Below are 18,714 nucleotides of genomic sequence, written 5' to 3' on the forward strand. Positions count from 1 at the left end.
TAGTCCAACTCCCCTGCAATGAACAGGGACACCTACAGCTCCACCAGGTGCTCAGAGCCCTGTGCAGCCTGACCTTGGGTGTCTCCAGGGATGGGGCATCCACCACCTCTCTGGGCAACCTGTGCCAGTGCTTCATTGCCCTTATTGTAAAAACTTTTTCCTTACACCCAGTCAAAATCTTCCCTCTTTGATTTTGAAACCATTTTCCCTTGTCCTGTCACCACAGACCCTGCTAAAGAGTCTGTTCCCTTCTTTCTTACAGCCCTCCTTTATATACTGAAAGGCCACTCTCAGGTCTCCCCAGAGCCTTCTCTTCTCCATGCTGAACAGCCCCAGCTCTCTCAGCCTGTCCTCATAGGACAGGTTATAATAATTGTTGGGTTCTAATAATTATTTAATACACATCCCACATAGAATATTTTGTTTTTCAGTAGTAGTTGAACATAAACCACTGATGCAAATCAATGGCAGAAACTTTCCCTCACAGGAATCAGCCAAAAGCTGTAAATTGAGTATCTCACATGTTCCAGGATGAGAGACAAATCCTTAAAAGCCACCTATTCAGTTTGGCAGTACTGTAATATGAGCACAGTCTTTGCCTATATGTCCACTCTGCTTCTACTTTTAGAGTTCCGAATGATCCTGTCCTCGATTCGAGGATACTGATTACAAACCACTGTGTTGCTCCCATATGTTTCTTGAAATCACTGTGATTTCTACCTGCAAATGCAAATTCCACATATCTTCAAACACCATGGGTTCCATAGCATATTCTGACTCAGAGGATGGCCAGTAGCAATAAATAAGCATTGATTTCTTCTTAGCCAAAGCTTCAACAAGCTCAGCTTGATCCTACACTGTACTTACATATTTGTCAACTGAAATACTCATTGTGATAAATACTTAAGCAATTTGAATAGAAGTGGTTTTCAGATAAGCTTTACAAATAGACTGTTTTCTAAGTCAGTTCCCTTTAACTCTGTGAATAGGCATTATTTTAAATTTTTGTGGCAATTATAATGGGAAATTACTTTTTATGGCTTTTATGGATTTCTAAGAATAATTTTTAAAGTTTTTAATGATGACTAATCATAATAATAAAATGGCTGCAAAGATGTCAGAAGCTGATGCAATATTTAGCGAGGTAACTCACAACCTACCTTCTCCATCAGAAGACTATGAAGATACAAGAAACAATAACCTAAGATATAAAATGCATCTTCCACTTCAAAATAAAACCACATTGATTTATAAAGTAAATGGGCTAAATCCATAGCTAGTTGAAACTGATTAGCTCCATTGATTTCAGTGAAGTTGCTGATGTGCAGATTTATTTGAGCTCAGAGCTGGCTGCATGCAGGAAAGTGACATCCATCCTGCAGTGCATGAAGAATGTCACGGAAAACCATCACATTAGCTAGCACAGAAGGCTGAACATTATTGCTGCATTTGGAAAAAAATGCGCAGAGTGAACAGAATGCAGGCTCTAATCTTTAGTCAGGGATTGGCATGTATATTCCCAATAAGATACTTCACAGCAGTCTTGTGAAAAGGATAACAGGTATATGATATGCTGTTGTGTTTTGTTCTTGGCATATTTGCCAACTGCGAAGCAGCAGACAAACAGATATATAGTCTTCTATGCAAACAGTTAGTCCACTTCAGTGAAAAAAAGCTGGAGCTGAGGCATGGTTTTGGAGGAAAGAAAAAACTAGAATCCCTGCCAAAATTGATACAACCTCTACTCCAGTAATAATCTCAATAATTGTCTGCAACATAAGCATGGAGGCTGCATTGTGCTGCCCCAGCACTGTTTGGAAAACAGACTCCAAGTCCCTTAAGAGTGCCACTCCTATGCTTTACAGGCGCAAATTATAACCATAATTACTTACTCTGGCTTCCCTATGTCAGTTCAGAACAGGCAATAAAGATGGCCTAGAGTTAGCTATAACTTCTCAGTCCTCTAGCTATCCAGAACTACAGCACCAAGACATGTAATTTTGCTTGGCATAGATAGCCAGAAAAGCCAACTCAAATGACCCTTTTCTATAAGAGGATTTCCCCCAGTCACCTTCAGCTAAGGCGAGCCTCCTAGATTCCATGTAAATAAACTGTTCAATCATTCACAGTCACTTCTGTTCTTGCAAGGCTGATATATGTCAGATTTTTGAAATGCATACCAACACAAATCACACAACCCAGTTGGAACAAATTCAATTCACTAGCAGAAATGCCCAAGACAACTGTTATCTTATCCAAGCTTTCTTAAGAAAATGCTGACAAGCATACACAGCAGTCTACTCTCAGTCTGTCACTACCTGTGACACCAGCAATGAGATCCACCTACGCATTCCTGCCACATAAGTAAGCAGATGGACTGAAGCCCAGAAGAAGACATACCAGGCCTGTTTCTCTTTCCTATGGCAACTACTGAAAACCTGGAGCACTTTGCAGTGTAAGGTGCAGAAAGCAGGACAAACAAAAGGTGAAATTTATCCCACATTTCCCATCCCTGAATTGGGGCAGGAACAACACAATATCAGACATGCAGCAACGTCTGATGTGATTAACCAAGGGCACTTCTTCATGACACAGCAGATATGCTTTGCAGGCATGCCTCAGCTTAAGAACAGCCTCTAGCCACTTTGCTTTCTGATTCTTTTCAGAAATCTGTTCCAGCCAGCCCAGATAAAACACAGGTAAAGAAGGCATCTCTGTAAGAAAGGCAGTGCATCTAGTCCTTGCTTTGTTAGGAATCCCAGAGCAGTGTTCTGATCAGCTTTGCAAGAGAAGTCAGATGATTCTTTGAGGTGTCTTAGAACTTTAGAAGTTCCCCCACTCCCTTCACTGCTAAACTTAGAACCTTGCCTGCTCTTGGGGCCAGGATCTCTTTCTCTTCACCATTATCCAGACCTACAGCATTGTTGGGAGGAGAAAGGTCTGAGCACCTTCAGTAGCAGCCCAGGCTCCTCTTTCCACAGCATGGGTGGATCATAGTATATTACACCTCCATTCAGGAAGGTTAGTCTGAGCTCAGCTCTGCATCTGCACACTGAGAACACCTTTATCTTGAGCTAAAACCAGATGTACAACCCACAATGGAGATAGTAAGCAACAAAGCTGAGGAATATTCATATCCAGCAGCAAACTCAAACAACAGTGAAGCAGCACATCTGGAGTAATCACAAAACTGACGTTAGGTGCAACCAATCACATCGCTGGCCTCTGAAGAGCATCACAGTTCCTGGGCCATCAGATCTAAGAAACAGTGTCAAAGCAGTCTTTGTGAGAAGGGACCACTGGACGTAAGTAGTTCAACTTCTTACTCCAAGAGAAACTGTCACTATCTACATATCAGAGCAGGTGCAGCTTCATCTAAGTCAAGGCTTGAAAACATTCAGAGTTGATAACACAAATTCTCTGCAACCTGACCATGGCTACGCCACCCTAACAAGAAATAGATTTTCCTTCTGGCCCATCTGAACTCACAAGTCACAGCCTGGGATCAGGAACCATCTCTCCCTGTTATACCTCTCTGTTCCTACCGGGAAGAGTTTCACCGCATCATCTGTTTGCCATGTGTGATACACAGACACTTCACCTGAGTCTGCGGTCTTCAAAATAAAACACAAATCAACACCATGCATTCATGCAGTACTACATATGTAGCTACACAATGCTACACTGTACAGCAGAGAGGCTCACCATGCACGGCAGGATCTCCGTGCACTCCTTCTTGCACCACATTTTAAGAAAGTTAAGAACTGCTATACTTACGTCATTATCTGAGTCTCTATGCCAGGATCTACAAGGGATCCATCCACAAAAAGTGGTGTTGATGTGAAACTGTATTTACTCCAGGATCTTCCCTCATCAAAACTCACCCTGGGATAGAAGCAGACAAGATTTATACATGTAAAAAGACTTACTTTAGAGCAACTGTGGCAATTGAATTTTGGCTGAGGTCTGCAAGACCCAGCACCTAGATTAATAGACAGGCACCAATCTTTGCCATCTCCTAGCCACCTAATTCACATTCTTGGTGTACTTTGAACAATCAAAACCATAAAGACTATAAACACTGGCAATAAGGGCATGGCTACCCTGGATCCAGCTGTACATTAGACCTCAGAGGATAAAGGGGCATTGCCAAGTCCTGTTTCTGGATCTACAAGAGCACCTGGCATGGGGCAGGGCTCAGAGCATAAGCAGCCCTTGTCTGAATACATGAAAATTGTTGTCAATACCATAGGATTTTTCAACCCATGTGTGTATCAATGCTATGTGGCGTTAGCTACAATCTCTCTATCCCTACTCATAATTATCCCTGTTCCGAGACAGGTGCCCAGTACCCAGGGCTAGGACATGGGGACAGGTCCCAGTTGGCAGGCCCTACCCTGCCATCCCCTTGGCTCCTGTCTTCCTGGCCTGAGGGGAGCTGCCAGCCTTCATATCACCCTGCTCTAGAGAGCGCAGAAAACAGTCAGAGGAAGGTATGCATACCCCCTTGTTGTAACTGACTGTTAGCCTGGCAGTCGGCATCCAGCTCCTAGAGCTTCCACCCAACAACAACTCTGAGATCAGTGAGGTTTCCCTCTGCCCAAGACTTCATATAATTGCTTCTGCAAATTTCTGCCCAGAATTTTATCTCCAAGTTCTACTGGTAAAGGAAGAATAAACAGAGAAACACAGAGGTTTATTGGCTCTGAAATTATTTGATCTCTCCCAGTAGAGTCATTTAAGAGTTCTCTGTAATTTTCCAAAGTAACTGGGCTGTGAAAACTGACAGATTACCCTAGAAGGACATTACCAGAGAGACAATCATGGCCCAAACTTCTTCTCCAAGCAGCAGGAAACACTTCCCATTTTGAAGTGAGTATAAAAGAGAATCTTGCCTTATTTTCCAGGCAAGGAAAGTTTAGGGGTACATGCAGGTGTGCATGCACCTGAGCAGGCGGATTTGCCTGAGAGGGTCCTGCTGGAAACTGAGTCCTCCTCACTCAAGTAGGCAGTATCAGGGACACAGAGATACCACCTAAGGACTGGGAGGCCAGTGCAATATATACTACAAACAACAGGTTACACTAACCTGAGCTATGTAGTGTGGAAAGCCAAGGTTTTTTTGCAGTGCAGTCACCATTATCTAAATATGTCTCTAGCAGCACTTAGCAAAACCTTCACCCAATTCACAATGCACATCTGCCAGAAAGGGAAGCTGACTATAGACCAAAGACAGAAAGCTGGAAGAACAGCAGCATACAAAAAGCTTATCTGTCCCAAATCTATTTATTTAAATGTATGTATCTTCCTGTACACCTGTGCATTTGTATGCTGTTCTGCCTGCATGCTTATCTATCTAAATAGCATTTCAATTTCTGGGGAACCGCACACTTCATTAGGTTAGCTAAAGTTCTCTCAGCTTTTCAATTATCTGCCCCTCTTTTCTCTAGGATGAAACTTATTGTACAATGTCTCAGTCTGAGAACTAATAGATATACATGTACCCTTTAATTTGTTCCACTCCTGTCTATAAAACAGGTGCCTACTGAGGCAATATAAAGCAAATTCCGAAGCCCCTAAGGGCACAATTTTGGAAAAAATCTGTTGGAGCTTATTGGTAACAGCTCTAAATCACTCCTTATTTAATAGATTGGGTGGGGTACTCATAGTATTGCATATACCATTTCATGAGATTAGATAGAGAGGAAGAATACCTGAAAGGAAACTTTCCAAGGCAGACAAAGGTGAACTGGGTTCTCAGTTCCTATGGAAAATTAACCTGTGATCAACTCTTTCCTGAAATCTAAGTACATGCACTTACACGTAGTGCACTTGTTAGATCCAAGAAGGCTTGGACATGGTCTCCCTGATGTCCTCTTTCCTGAAGGAACTTCAGGTATGGCCATGATTACCAAATTACCTAGCACAGGCAAATGTTTCTACTCACACAAAAACACACACTAACCACAGACAGAAAGATCCTGAGCAGAAAGTAGCTGGAGTCTGCTGGGAGCATTGTTAGAGGTCTGCCTTGTCACTGTTCTCCTGTATATATCCCAGGGTGGTGGCCTAGACTGATCGGCTTAGTGGTCCCAACTCAGAATGGTTATTCATATATTATGGCTGCAACAAGTTTGCTTACGTTAAAACAAACATGAAATCCTTTAGGAATCAGTAACATTTAGCAACATATCTCTACCATCTTTATTTAGGAGAGGGCAGTTTAATACTAACTTCTGCAATCAAAAGACAAAAATGATGGACACCTCTGAAACAGCTGGAGCACAAAGGATGGCTTCCTACTTATTAAATATGTACCTGTTAGCATAAATAAACCCCACCTGAAGCACTGTAGAACATTATTAATGCAAAGAGTAATTCATACATGTAATTATGGATACAGCCATTATATTAATATAAAGTACAATAATCATAGTATTAATAAAAACAAAGAAACATTAAAATGTTTATACGAATGAGCTCATTTGCTCATTTTGTAGGCACCAGAAGACATTGACCAAGAGATATTAGCACCACTGTCAGCTCACTCCCACCAGGAAAACTTGTCAAACTAACAAGTTCCCTTACCACAAGTGTCGGACAGGCATCGAGGTGTGTTTCAGGGCCACTAGTGCCCCTCCCCAGTCCAGAAACCACACATTATATTCCTCCTCGAAGATCTGCAAACAAAGCAAATACTGCATGAGTGCTCCACTCCACCGGAAAAAGAAGACTAAGAAGAGGAAGAACAGCAAAAGGCTCTATTCTTTCCCACTCTCTGCAAAACATACCTGCCTCCAGGAATTCCCACCATCAGAAGAGATGAACATGCCAACATCAGTGTAGGAAAGCTCAGAGCCAACATTGCCTGCAAAAAAAAGGTGAGTGTCAGAAACTCTTGTGTAGATGAACACAAAACTGCGTATGAAATCACACACCCATTTGGTGTACATAAATCAGAGTAGCAGCAGAATAGTGGCTAAAGACTCTGGCCACTAGATATTCTACTGCACACACATTTTTCTCCAAACTTTTAATCTCTATGCTCTGGCTAGCAAGTTCAATCTCTGTATTCTTCCAGTCTTCATCATGCACAATGTACTTACTTCTATCTCTCTCCCCTTCTTCTGTACAGGAGAGCATCCAAAGGCAAGTCACTTACACAACGGAGTTTAAAGGTGAAAATTAGGCCCTTGCTGAAGTTCATGATTACTGGACTAGGAAGCCCATTTGAGATTCTGTTAAAATGCTTAAAAACTTAACTAATCTCAGAATCTGCAGTTAAACAAGCAAAGCTTCTTCCTGGGTCTGCTGATAGTTTGCGACTAATGAGGACTGAGACATAATGAAATATCAGTTCTCTTTAAAGGAAATCTTGTTTAGGTCTGAAACTCAGCCAGGGACAGAAGCAGTGCAGAGAACTAAGCTGGGTCAAAAAAAAAAAAAATAGCAGAGGTGTAGACCAGGCTAAGCATCATTCTAGATAATGCTGTTCACTCTCATTGACCTAACAAATTGTAGGGTTCTTAATTTCAATCTTGTAATTTCTGTTATGATGGAGTGTTCTGCAGACAGCTCTACAGAGTGAAATACCCAGCCTCCACCATGTGTTAGGGAATGGACGTGCCACATATCAAAGCAATGCAAAGTTCAAACATTAGCCTGAACCAATACAGACAGCACAGCAAAACATCATTTGGAGATGCTATCTCAGAGCTCGAAACAGATTTTTTCAAAGGTACTTCATCTGAGACGGCAGACAGAACCTCACGTCCTATAGTGATACACCTTATTACAGAGTACATAATGAATTTGTACTAAATCCTCAGCCCTCTAGAACTTTGAGCACCCACAAAAAGCAGCATAATCAATAGCGGAAAAACTTGTAAATGGTCTCAACAGACCTCATTCGCTTATCCCCACATTACCCTGAGGTCAGCATCTTGCTTCTGTTTTCAGAATTAAAATGTCTACAAGCACTAGGGTTCACCAAACAATGTAGGTCTGTTCTAAGTTAGTTCACTCAGACCTCCCTGCTTCCCAAAGCACCCAGTGGTTTTACAGAAAAGCTACCATAGTCACCCTGTTTTTCCTGAGAGCCTGCCAACAACCCCTTCCGTCAGTGCTAGGTGGGATTCTGATGGTATGAAAATCTGTCCCACAGGAAACAGGCAGATATAGTACTGACATACTCCACCAGAAGGTCTCCCAGTCATAATGGCCAACAGCCACCATACTGTCGTCAAACCCATAATTCTTTTGAACAGTGAGACACTCATACACCTTTCAAGAAAGACTGATTTTAAAACAATTGTGATTTCAGTGAAAAGAAGGAAGAACTAATATTTTTTCTTTAAAAACAGCAAAGGGAGAGGTGGCACTGCAGCATCACATCTGTAGCATCAACAAGAGCATAATAGAAACACCCCAATGAAAATGTTAATTGAATTTCTGACATTTAATGCTGGAAAATGAGAAATTAAAACCCAGATGTGGGTTGACGCATTCCCAACAGCATCATGGAATCCAACTAGCTCTATCGTTGTGACAACGCTATTTCCAAAAATGAAACTTCTAGCTCAGGGAGGAAGGATAATTCAAGAATGACTTTTCTATTAGCACTCACGATGTAGAAAACGATACATTTCTCATCTACCTAATCTTCCTTCCCTGACACCAGCAAGAATGACAAACTATTGTAGACAAAGGTACAAGAAAACTCTACCACAACCACATAAAAGGTCAGTCTTCAGGGACATCCAGGTACACAAGAACAAATCTACAGGAGTTCAAAGGTCTCTTTAGCCCAGTGTATTATCATGAGTGGAAGTCATCACCTGCTGGCTTAAATACAGAAGTGTAAATTTTGTACAGTGATCTTTTAAATATCAAAACTGGAAAATCAACATTCCAAACAGGGATTTCCAAATTGTGGCACAAAATGAGTAACGTGGTGAGAGTCTGTTGATACCACTTCTCTCTCTTTTTCTGCGTAAAGCTTTTCCACGATTTTCTTCATTCTTTCCATCTAGCTTCATGCAGTTATATGAATTAAAACCTTACAAAACATAACTAATTCCCAGGCAAGTGAAGAGGATTTGGCAGCTGTAGAATTAGATATTAAAATGTAATTCTTCCTTTTGCAAGAATCTAAACTCTGTCCCCATATTAAGCCTGAGTTTCCCATCATTGCTGGAAATGCACCACTGTAAACCAAGTAGTAAGACATTGCTTAACAGAGAGTTTGAGCAGTCAATACCTGTTGCAGTGCTTATTCTGGAACACATTTGCTAACATGGTGATACGCTCCTGTTATTGTGAAACTGGTTTGTGGAAACAGATGTGTATATTCCCAGCAGGTTAAGTTCTTTATTGTACAAAACAATAAGGTAGAAATTATATTCTGCCTCTTAAAGGTTAATTGTTAGACTGGGAAAGCATTCATCCCATCCACCATCAGCTTGAAAAGAACCTCATTTACTAACAATGTTGATCAATGCAAAGAATCTCACTGTCCTGCTTCCTCTATTTGCTTCCTAAAAGGCTAAAGAAAAAAAAAGTGCAATCACAGCATCATGAGTAGGGCTTGCTCCTATGCATCCATCTAGCAAGTGTTGCCTGCCAGTTGTGATGACTCCACTTGGCTAAGCATAAGAAGATCTGGAGGTTTAAACCAAATTATCTCGCCCTGTTTGGCCTGGATCAGTGAACTGGAAATCACACAGTATTTTCCTTGTGGAGCTATAAATGTCATAAAGGGAACCTGTATCTTAGGTTCTGGGTTAGTCCAGCAGATGCATGCAAGTACAGAAGAACAGGTGAAGGGAAATGGCTGTAAGAAACAATGGAAATTCATGTAGGCAGTATGCTAAAATGACAGAATTGCAAACCACTAATGGGCTGAACAGGACAAAGGAGATACAGCAACAAAGAGAACAAGTTAATATGAGCCTTGGAAAGAACAGTTAAGTTACTTAAGTATAGTTGAACTTAGGTAGGAACCTCCCTGAGAAAAAGCAGGACAGTTTACCTGCTTCAGAGGTCAGTTTTCAATAGCAACAACCACTTAGAGAGCACTTTGTTACCTTAGTACCTCTCACAGAGCTGTGGGAGTTCTGAGCATGGTTGAGATCTTGATCTATCCTGATTAGGCTGCACACTGTATGTAGGCAACAGAGGACAAAAGCGCCCATGATGGCTGTCAGATTAATTACAGTGGGTCAGCCATTGTCACTGTGCAAGTATTGTAGCAGGCTGTCATTAAAGCATTGCAACCTGCTAAAACACCATATTGCAGAATGACACACAGCAACAATGACCCATGAAGTGCTGCTGAAATGCTGCCAGTCTAGGAGTAACACAGCATAGAAAGTAGGTGCCATACACAAGACAGGCATTCATGAAGTCCAGGCTTCACCCAACAGGCTTTGAGACAGCTCTGTGCTTGTTACTCAATAGGTGGAACTTACTGATACTGCCTGGGACCATAGCCCTGAGTTCTCATTCATAGTTAACTTCAGTAAACGGGTGGACCTACAACAGTGATTGTAAGGTTGTCAAGTGAGAGGAGCTAATTCTGACAGTTGGTAATGACCCCACACAGATTTGGGCTTAGACCTGTATAAGGGTTATTGCACAGCAACAAATACCTGTCAGACATTACATCTGTGAAAGTAAGAGGCCACTTGTCCTCTCCTAGTCCACAGCATGTAGGAGTTAATTTGAACTAGCTTAGCACTACCTGACACAAAGCTGAAAAGTTTTACATCAACAGCAAACGTCTCAAAACACACTCAGACTCCCAAGGAAGCATAGGTGAGCGCTGAGAAGCACGTAAGTTCTTACCTGCTGCCACCATCAGCCCAGGGGCTGTCTCCTTACTAGAAATGCTTCCTGAAGTATATGGATTCTCTGAGAGCTGCAGATGTAAGTGCAACGAGCAAAAAGGCTGTTGACAGGAAACAAACAAAAGGCACAAGTTTCAACATTCAACAAGTCAAATAAAAGAGGAACCCTTGTTGACTGCAGACAGAAGCTCCAATCCTCCTGAAAATGACCCCTTTACTCTTAGCACTGTTACAAGTATATGTTCATTTTTTGAATAAGCACCATAGAAGTAGCTGAGAGCAAGAGAAGCAAAAGTGAGCATATCTGCATTTGTTTTTACCATCAATCTGATTTAGAGTACTTTCCACTAGGAACTTTCATATTCTAATTTAAGTTCCGTAAAAAAAGGTGAAGCAAAATGGTGAAAATTTTCTTTTTGTATAGCTTCACAGAATTTAAGGGAAATCTGCTTAAGGCAGCTCTCTTAACACCTAACAAATCAGGAGGAAAACACGCAGAAAAAGTAACCAGTAAAACACCACTCCTTCAAAACACAGGGACTACAGTCTACAGTAAAATGACTGTTCAATCAATGTTGTTGAACTACGTTGTGAATCCAGTCTAAAGTTCTCATCTGTAAACTGTGCCCTACTGTGGAGCACCTGACTCTGCGATTCTCTGACAGGCAATAATCCTTCCTACTCAGCTGCTCTTGAAGCTTTTTAACCCAGAGACTTATGTACAAGGCTCAAAAGGAGTCAGCCGTGCTTTGAAAAGGTCTGCCACTCACCAGTTGGCAAACTACGGGATCCCCTCTCAGATTGGTGTCCGGTGCCTTCAGCAAACGCCAATCTCTGCCTTTGTTGTAGGTAATGAATGTCTTGACTTGGTCATCTATCTTTTTGTTAGCCAGGAATATGCCTTTGATCCCTGCTACCTAGGAAAAACGGAGAGAGATGAAAAAAATACATCGGAAGAACAGGCCAATGGAAAGGCCCATCTGAGCACTCAGCAGCAGAAGCTGTCTGCAAAAGCAATAAAGCTATCTCAGTCCAGCCTTAGGAGATTGTGAATGGCATTAGAAGTACATCTTGATGCTTCCTGCGCAGCTGAAAGGGCCTTGTGCAGTTTCTCTCTCATTAAGAAAAAGACAAGTGTGCTCATAGAGCAAATCCCTATCAAACAGCCCACTTACAGATTCCCCTGAATGGCTGCAGACAGGTATATGATGGGCTTGAAAGGACAACAGTGACCACCTCTCACATTAGCTCTATAATCCTGGGGATGTGGTCCGCTCCACTCCTTCCTCAGATTTCCATAACATGGAAGGCAGCAGGTCACACCAGAAGCAGATGGAGTCTGTTTGTTTTGGGCTTTTTCTTCTTTTACACAAAAGATGGAAAACCTGAATATATTGAAACACTGATGTTTTGTAAACTTGTTTTCTTCGTGTTCTTCCATTCCCAAATTCTGTCAAAATCAACCCAGTTGTTCCAAATGTTTTGATTTTTGTCAGCAGAACCAATTCCAACAGAAAATGGTCCTGCCAAAATGCTCCCAAGCAGATTTCATGCTGAGTTTGGTCTCTGTTGCACAGCTCTGAAAGTGAGACAGGAAGGAGGAACTCGCTGCAAATCTGGAACTTCCTGGCAAGAGCCAGGATGCAAATCCTTCCAGCTCTAAAGGCCTCTGAGTGACACTATCCTTGGAAAGATCCCATGAAAATCTCCTTGGCATTTATCAATAAAGACTGGTACACAAGTGGAGAGTACTGACTTTGCCCAGGAATAGGGGATAATGCATGTTTACTACAGCTGACTCATCACAATACAGAAAAACATCTTTTTTCAAAGGCAGGAAAATATATTTAAGTAAGCAAGAATAAAATGTAAAGCCTGTCCTTTGTATTGATCCATGTGTTACTCGTGAGATTTTTCTCACTGCCTTAAACCAACTGGACTTTTACAAACAAATTCATGATGTTGTTAAACTGGCATTATTCTGGCTGAAATAAATTCATACATAACCCTGACTTACATATGAAACTAGAAACACATCCCTCAGTGTCATAGTAAAACTTTCCCAAGATTGTCTGCAACTACTACTATTAGTATTACCAATTATTTTTATTGGTAATATTGCTGTTTCTTGCTGGCAGAGCACTGAGCTCTTAACCTCAACAGATCCTTCAGCCAGTAAGATCAATCCACCAAAGCCAGGATGCTTTGACTAAACCAGTAACTGGAGCAACTACTTTGAATGGACCATTCATGGCCAAGGCTGAAAGGCCTAGCAAAAGAATGAGAACAGAAGATCACTAAGGGTAAAAGTTATGTATTTGTTATCTCAAAACAAATGACACCTCTAAGCTTTTGCTTACAATTCATGAACTGATCAGTGCTTACAAAGGTGGAATGTATATTCCCTGCCTGTGACTAGGTGTCTCTAGCTGTCCAAGGAGAAAACCTGTATTTCTAGACCTTCTCTAGACATCCAGATTAGGATGAAAGGGATAGCAGTTTTCCCTTTTGGAAATGTCACATAGCATAACTAGACATTGACTTGAAAAAAATAAAAAAACAATTATCATCCTCATAGCAGAACGCTCTGCATCTATTCCCACATGAGTAAGCTCAGCATCAAATTCAGTAAGTGCCTCTGGGCTGATTCCAAAACAAATGAAGATCTTGGAAGGATGGTGAGCGATTTACACTTGCCTGAACAGTTGTAGTTCTTGTAGGATGACCTTTACTACATACCTCATAAAGGTCAATCATGACATTTCCCTCCAGTCCTCTACTGCTTTTCACATTTTCCAAGGCCAGAGTGAAGTAAACCCCTCGAGTGTCCGAAACATACAGGTTGTATGTATCATTCTGGTTCCACTCTTGAACAGCTGCAAATACCTGATTCTCAGCTGTGCTGATAATATGCATGTCCTGTTCAAAGAAGAAAAAAGGACCTATTACTAGGACCCCTATATTTCTTCGCCCTCTGGGACATGTAGTAATTACCATGACTTATGGAAGAATGGAGATGGAGCATGAATTATAGGTATGTTAAACAATTTTCTGTTCGAGGAAGCCAATAAATTACCATTGTGACTTTTCAGCATTTCTTTTTTTTTAATGACCACCAGCTTGGCAAAGGGTCTTTACTTTATGCATTTTTGGTAGCTTCAAGGAATTTCATCCAGCTTCATTTTTTATTTATAAATTTGAAAGTGAATTTTATCATTCATGGAAGATTCACAGTCTTGGAGCCAGGAGTTCTCCCACAGTCAGTAGATTAACTGTAGCTCAATCAGTGACAACTTCCATCCATTTGCTTATCTAACAGATCTTTCTTCCAACAGGTAAAGAATTAGTTTCAAAAAAAAAAAAGTGAGTTTACATATTCTTGAAGTTGAGGCATAAGGAGTAGTTTGAGAAAGAGTTGGTAGTGACTTTTAATAACATAATTTTCTATAGAATGTTTGTCCAATACTGACTATCAAACCACCAGACCACCCACCAACCTTTGCTGAATTCCTGCCAGTGACCAAAACATGGTCCAACAACATTTTAGAATCATATAATTGTTTGAGTTGAAAGGGACCATTAAAGGCCATCTAGTCCAACTCCCCTGCAATGAACAGGGACACCTACAGCTCCATCAGGTGCTCAGAGCCCCATCCAGTCTGACCTTGGATGTCTCCAAGGACAGAGCACCACCACCTCTCTGTGCAAACTGTTTCAGTGCTCCACTGGAAGCTTTCTCCATTTAGTTTTAGTATCAAAGATTTGACAGTGTATTTGCTCAGATTTCCTTAAAGCAAATTCATGACCTGGAAATTATTTGCAGTGTAGCGATGAATAGTGAAACACTTCATCACTGCCACCCTTGTTGAATGAACTAACACTGGTCCACTAGAATCAGAAGCACAATGGCTATGTCAGACTTCACTTATCCATCCATTCAAAAATTTTCCCAGGATGCCAAGGAGCCCTGATTAATGTTTGGTTCTTCCACAACAGTTCTAATTCCTTGAAGACTACACACAAATGAAACCTAGCCTAGCAGCATGAAAATTAAGAAAATCTCTCAATTATTTCAATCTGTTTTGGTCAATTGCAGTGGAAGTACTGCATTACCCCATTGCCAGCTCCACATGTGTACAACTCAGGCAGAATTCACTGATGTACAACTAAAAAGGAGTTATTACTGTACAGCAAATATGTTCTGGTGACTAAGGGCACCATAAACAAGCTTCCTTTACATGGCTAGATTTTATGACTTTGCCATGAAATCTTGCTTAAAAGTAGTTTTGATCTTTAAATAACAAAAGCGATCCGGATTTTCACTATGCATCTGTTAACAAACCAAGGCCACCAGAAAAGTTTTCACTTGTGGAAAAAAGGGGAAGGTCATTACCGCAGTATCAGTCCTATATAACAGTAGTCTTAGTAGCCATTCTGTAGTTACAAAGAGCAGGAATGGTCTGAGCTACCCAGAAACTTGTATCAGCCAAGGCAGTGTAAAGGTTGGTCCCTTCTGTTCTGCACAGTCCTATGCAAGGACTACACTAGGGAATTTGAGTATCACTTCAGAGATGTATTCTCACTGAGCTTTGACACATTCCATCCGGTAGATAGCTAAATCCTAAGTGAGGAAAGCCAGGCATAGTTGTATGAGAAGTAATAGCTTCTCTCCTTCCCAGCTTTGCCAGGCACTGCCATCTGAGTCAGCATGCAAGCAGCATCATACAGTGGTTCTATGTGTCCTAAGTATCACTAAGACACAACTTTTAAGGAAGTCAACTTTATCTCCATGATTAATAAATCATTAGTTGTCAATAGAAAATTTCCAAACGTAGGATGGGGACAGTGGATCTGCTACACCTTGTGCTGTATGGAACACAGTACGGAGACCGCGGCAGTACTCAGAATCCTAAGCATTTTCCAGTACCCCGGTGCCACGGCAAGGCTTACCAGAGAAATCTTTAGTATAAAGCAAAACAAGACTGGGGAAAGCAGTTCATAGCAGATCTGTCCAGGAGGAGTTGGTTCAACTTGTCTACTTTCTGAGGTACTTGTTCATTCCCATTTGCTCTTTACAGAGGAAAAAGGAATCCGTTTTTTATGAAATACTCGCAGATCAAAGGCAGATAAAGATCCCAACTTCATATTTAAGAAAGATCATTCAGGAAGCACAACAAATGTAATTCCCCAGAGGGGAACTCCACTGAGATGCTTCACCACTAGGCAGGCCGTGCTATTAAAGGTATTATTTGTTTGTGCTCATAAATGGTGCACTCACCTTAGGAAGAGAGTATTTGGGCAATTTAATCTGTGCAAAAGGCTCCCGTCTGTATGACACGTAGTAATTTGCTCTTCCACCAGCTGTCACCTGTGGAAACACCAAAGAAAGTGAGTGACGGCCCTTGTGAGACACTCTATGCTGACACCTCTAAGAGGGTTTAACAACTGTTTTTTTCAGATATCTTTCCTATGACCTGCACAGCTGTCCCTGAAAGCCTCTGTATAACTCCATCAAAGAAATCCTAGACTTGAGAGGGCTGGACAATTACTACTTAAAACGGAAAGTACAATGGCACAGCTTATCTCTTATGCTTCAATTCCAGCATGACGTTAATATTAGGTATCTCACAAAAAAGCAAAAAGTGTGAAGTTTAAGGTCTTGCGTAGTAGAAAGAAAATGACCTGGTTTTCATAACATGGTTCCAACTCAACTACCTTGGCCAAGTAATTTAGAGTCTCTCCAACTGTCCTCCAACAGTCATTTACAGTGACTAACATGAGAGGTGCATACAAGCATTATTTAATACATTATTTACATTATATTTAATACATTATTTAATACAAACAGTAAATGCAGAGTGCCCTCTTGGAAAGCTGGAGCTAAGTTCTTAGATGTTCTCTGTCCCTATAAAGCTAGTTTCTCTGAAATCATATCATCCCTGAATGAGAATGTGAGGGAAACTGATAGATGTCCAAATCTGTGGTTTTATGGAATGGATGAGCTGCAAAGACTGCATACAAATGCCATGTATTGATGAAATCTAGCCCTGATAATGTGCGATATATGGGATTTTAAACTTGTCACTAGTCCTTTACTCTTGTCATGGGTGTTCTTTGGCACCATTTCAGATCTCGGTACAACAAGGCTTACACTGGTAAACTTCCTGTATCCTGCTGTTCTGGCAAGCTTGCAGTTTTTGAGATAGAATCATAGAATCATAGAATTAGCTAGGTTGGAAAAGACCTACAAGATCATCCAGTCCAACCATCCACCTACCACCAATAACCCCACTAAACCATGTCTCTCAACATAACATCTAAACTTTTCTTGAACACCTCCAGGAAGAGTGACTCAACCACCTCCCTGGGCAGCCCATTCCAGCGCCTGACCACTCTTTCAGAAAAGTAGTCTTTCCTAACGTCCAGCCTGTACCACCCCCGGCGCAACTTAAGGCCATCCCCTCTTGTCCTGTCACTAGTTACATGAGAGAAGAGGCCGACCCCCAGCTCACTACAACCTCCCTTCAGGTAGTTATAGAGAGCGATAAGGTCTCCCCTGAGCCTCCTCTTCTCCAGACTGAACAATCCCAGCTCCCTCAGCCGCTCCTCATAAGGCCTGTGCTCCAGACCCCTCACAGCTTCGTCGCCCTCCTCTGAACACACTAAGAAGAGCATGAACAATACCACAAAGCATTTATTATATGGATTTGTTGGCTTCCTTATTTTCCAGTAAAGCTAACAAAGCTCCCAGATTCTTTTCTAGATATGCTCCTTTTTATCTGATAGTGATATTTCAGAATGAGCTTACATGGAATATTTCTATAGCATCAATTATATTCTCAGTAACGACACCACCTCTAGACAGTAGCATTCTTCCCTAGAGAAGTTGTTGTTTGAAGGACACTATACTATGGTCATGAAATTTGGTACCTAATCAACTCAAGATAAGGCTTTTCTATTAACAGCCTGAAGAACTGGAAAGAAAAGAAGGTTTAGAAATAGGACAGGCTATGCACATAGAGATTTCTCCTTCCTGTTTGCCATTTTTACTTGTAATGTTATTATAGTCGCATTTATTGCTCTCAAAATAAAACATAAAAAACAATCATTATGCCATATACCACATATGAAGCCAGGAAAAAAGCCCGTATCATAGGCTGAAACTATAGACAACATATAGCTAAAGCCAAGATCAAACAGAAATGAAAATCAAAAGCAATTTGCCTATAGTCCCAAACTGAGCAAGGATCAGGGAGAGAACAAGACTCACTTGACTCTCACTGCAGGTAGAGCGCACTGTGGACTGGCACAGTAGCATCTATGGGGTCTGTCCTCCAGGTATGAGGATGGTCTGTGAGTTTTATTTTGAAAGGATAGCTTTCCCATCTAGTATTACCACATCAAAATCAAGTTTTCATAGCAAAGAACAGGCTATGTAGTTGATTGACACTCAGTACAACTTAGAGGATAAAATTCATATTTACAGTAATTGTATCTCTCTAACAACTGTAAATACACTGCACCAAGTATCCTTCACTTCCAGGTGATTCTACCTAAACAGCACAGGGAATATTTCAATGTCCTCTATTCTCTTGGTAGTATATCAGACCTCCAGTGGAAGAACCACATTCTCAACTGAAGTAACTGTGCCACATCAACTCATTTTACACCGCTTGTGATTTCAGGGCCAGCTCGGTATTTGTAACAGAGTAAAGACTGGAATTAATATGTCCAGTGACTACTTGGCTAGGTCCCTCTGCACAATATCCACCTCTTCTGATGGACTGTGACATAGGCATTGATTCTGCTTTAAGATACAGATAAGAATGTTTAAATACTTCACAAGGATGCTATAATAATTAATTAA

The 18,714-nt window shown here is 41.2% G+C and overlaps 1 protein-coding gene across 3 annotated transcripts in view; it reads right to left on the reverse strand.

The window, feature by feature from the left end:
* The window catches only part of SORCS3 (sortilin related VPS10 domain containing receptor 3), a 278,287-nt gene that overhangs the window by 49,693 nt on the left and 209,880 nt on the right, over positions 1-18,714 (reverse strand). For all 3 annotated transcript variants that reach the window (XM_021399905.1, XM_021399907.1, XM_021399906.1), the window contains exons 8-14: positions 16,126-16,215; positions 13,587-13,766; positions 11,618-11,764; positions 10,846-10,948; positions 6,792-6,868; positions 6,589-6,680; positions 3,778-3,885 (exon numbers count right to left, since the gene is read on the reverse strand). In XM_021399905.1, coding sequence (XP_021255580.1) covers positions 3,778-3,885; positions 6,589-6,680; positions 6,792-6,868; positions 10,846-10,948; positions 11,618-11,764; positions 13,587-13,766; positions 16,126-16,215 — 797 coding nt within the window. The remainder of the gene's footprint in view (positions 1-3,777; positions 3,886-6,588; positions 6,681-6,791; positions 6,869-10,845; positions 10,949-11,617; positions 11,765-13,586; positions 13,767-16,125; positions 16,216-18,714) is intronic.

Source organism: Numida meleagris, chromosome 5, assembly GCF_002078875.1.
Source record: "Numida meleagris isolate 19003 breed g44 Domestic line chromosome 5, NumMel1.0, whole genome shotgun sequence".
In the NCBI taxonomy this organism is placed as follows: Eukaryota; Metazoa; Chordata; class Aves; order Galliformes; family Numididae; genus Numida; species Numida meleagris.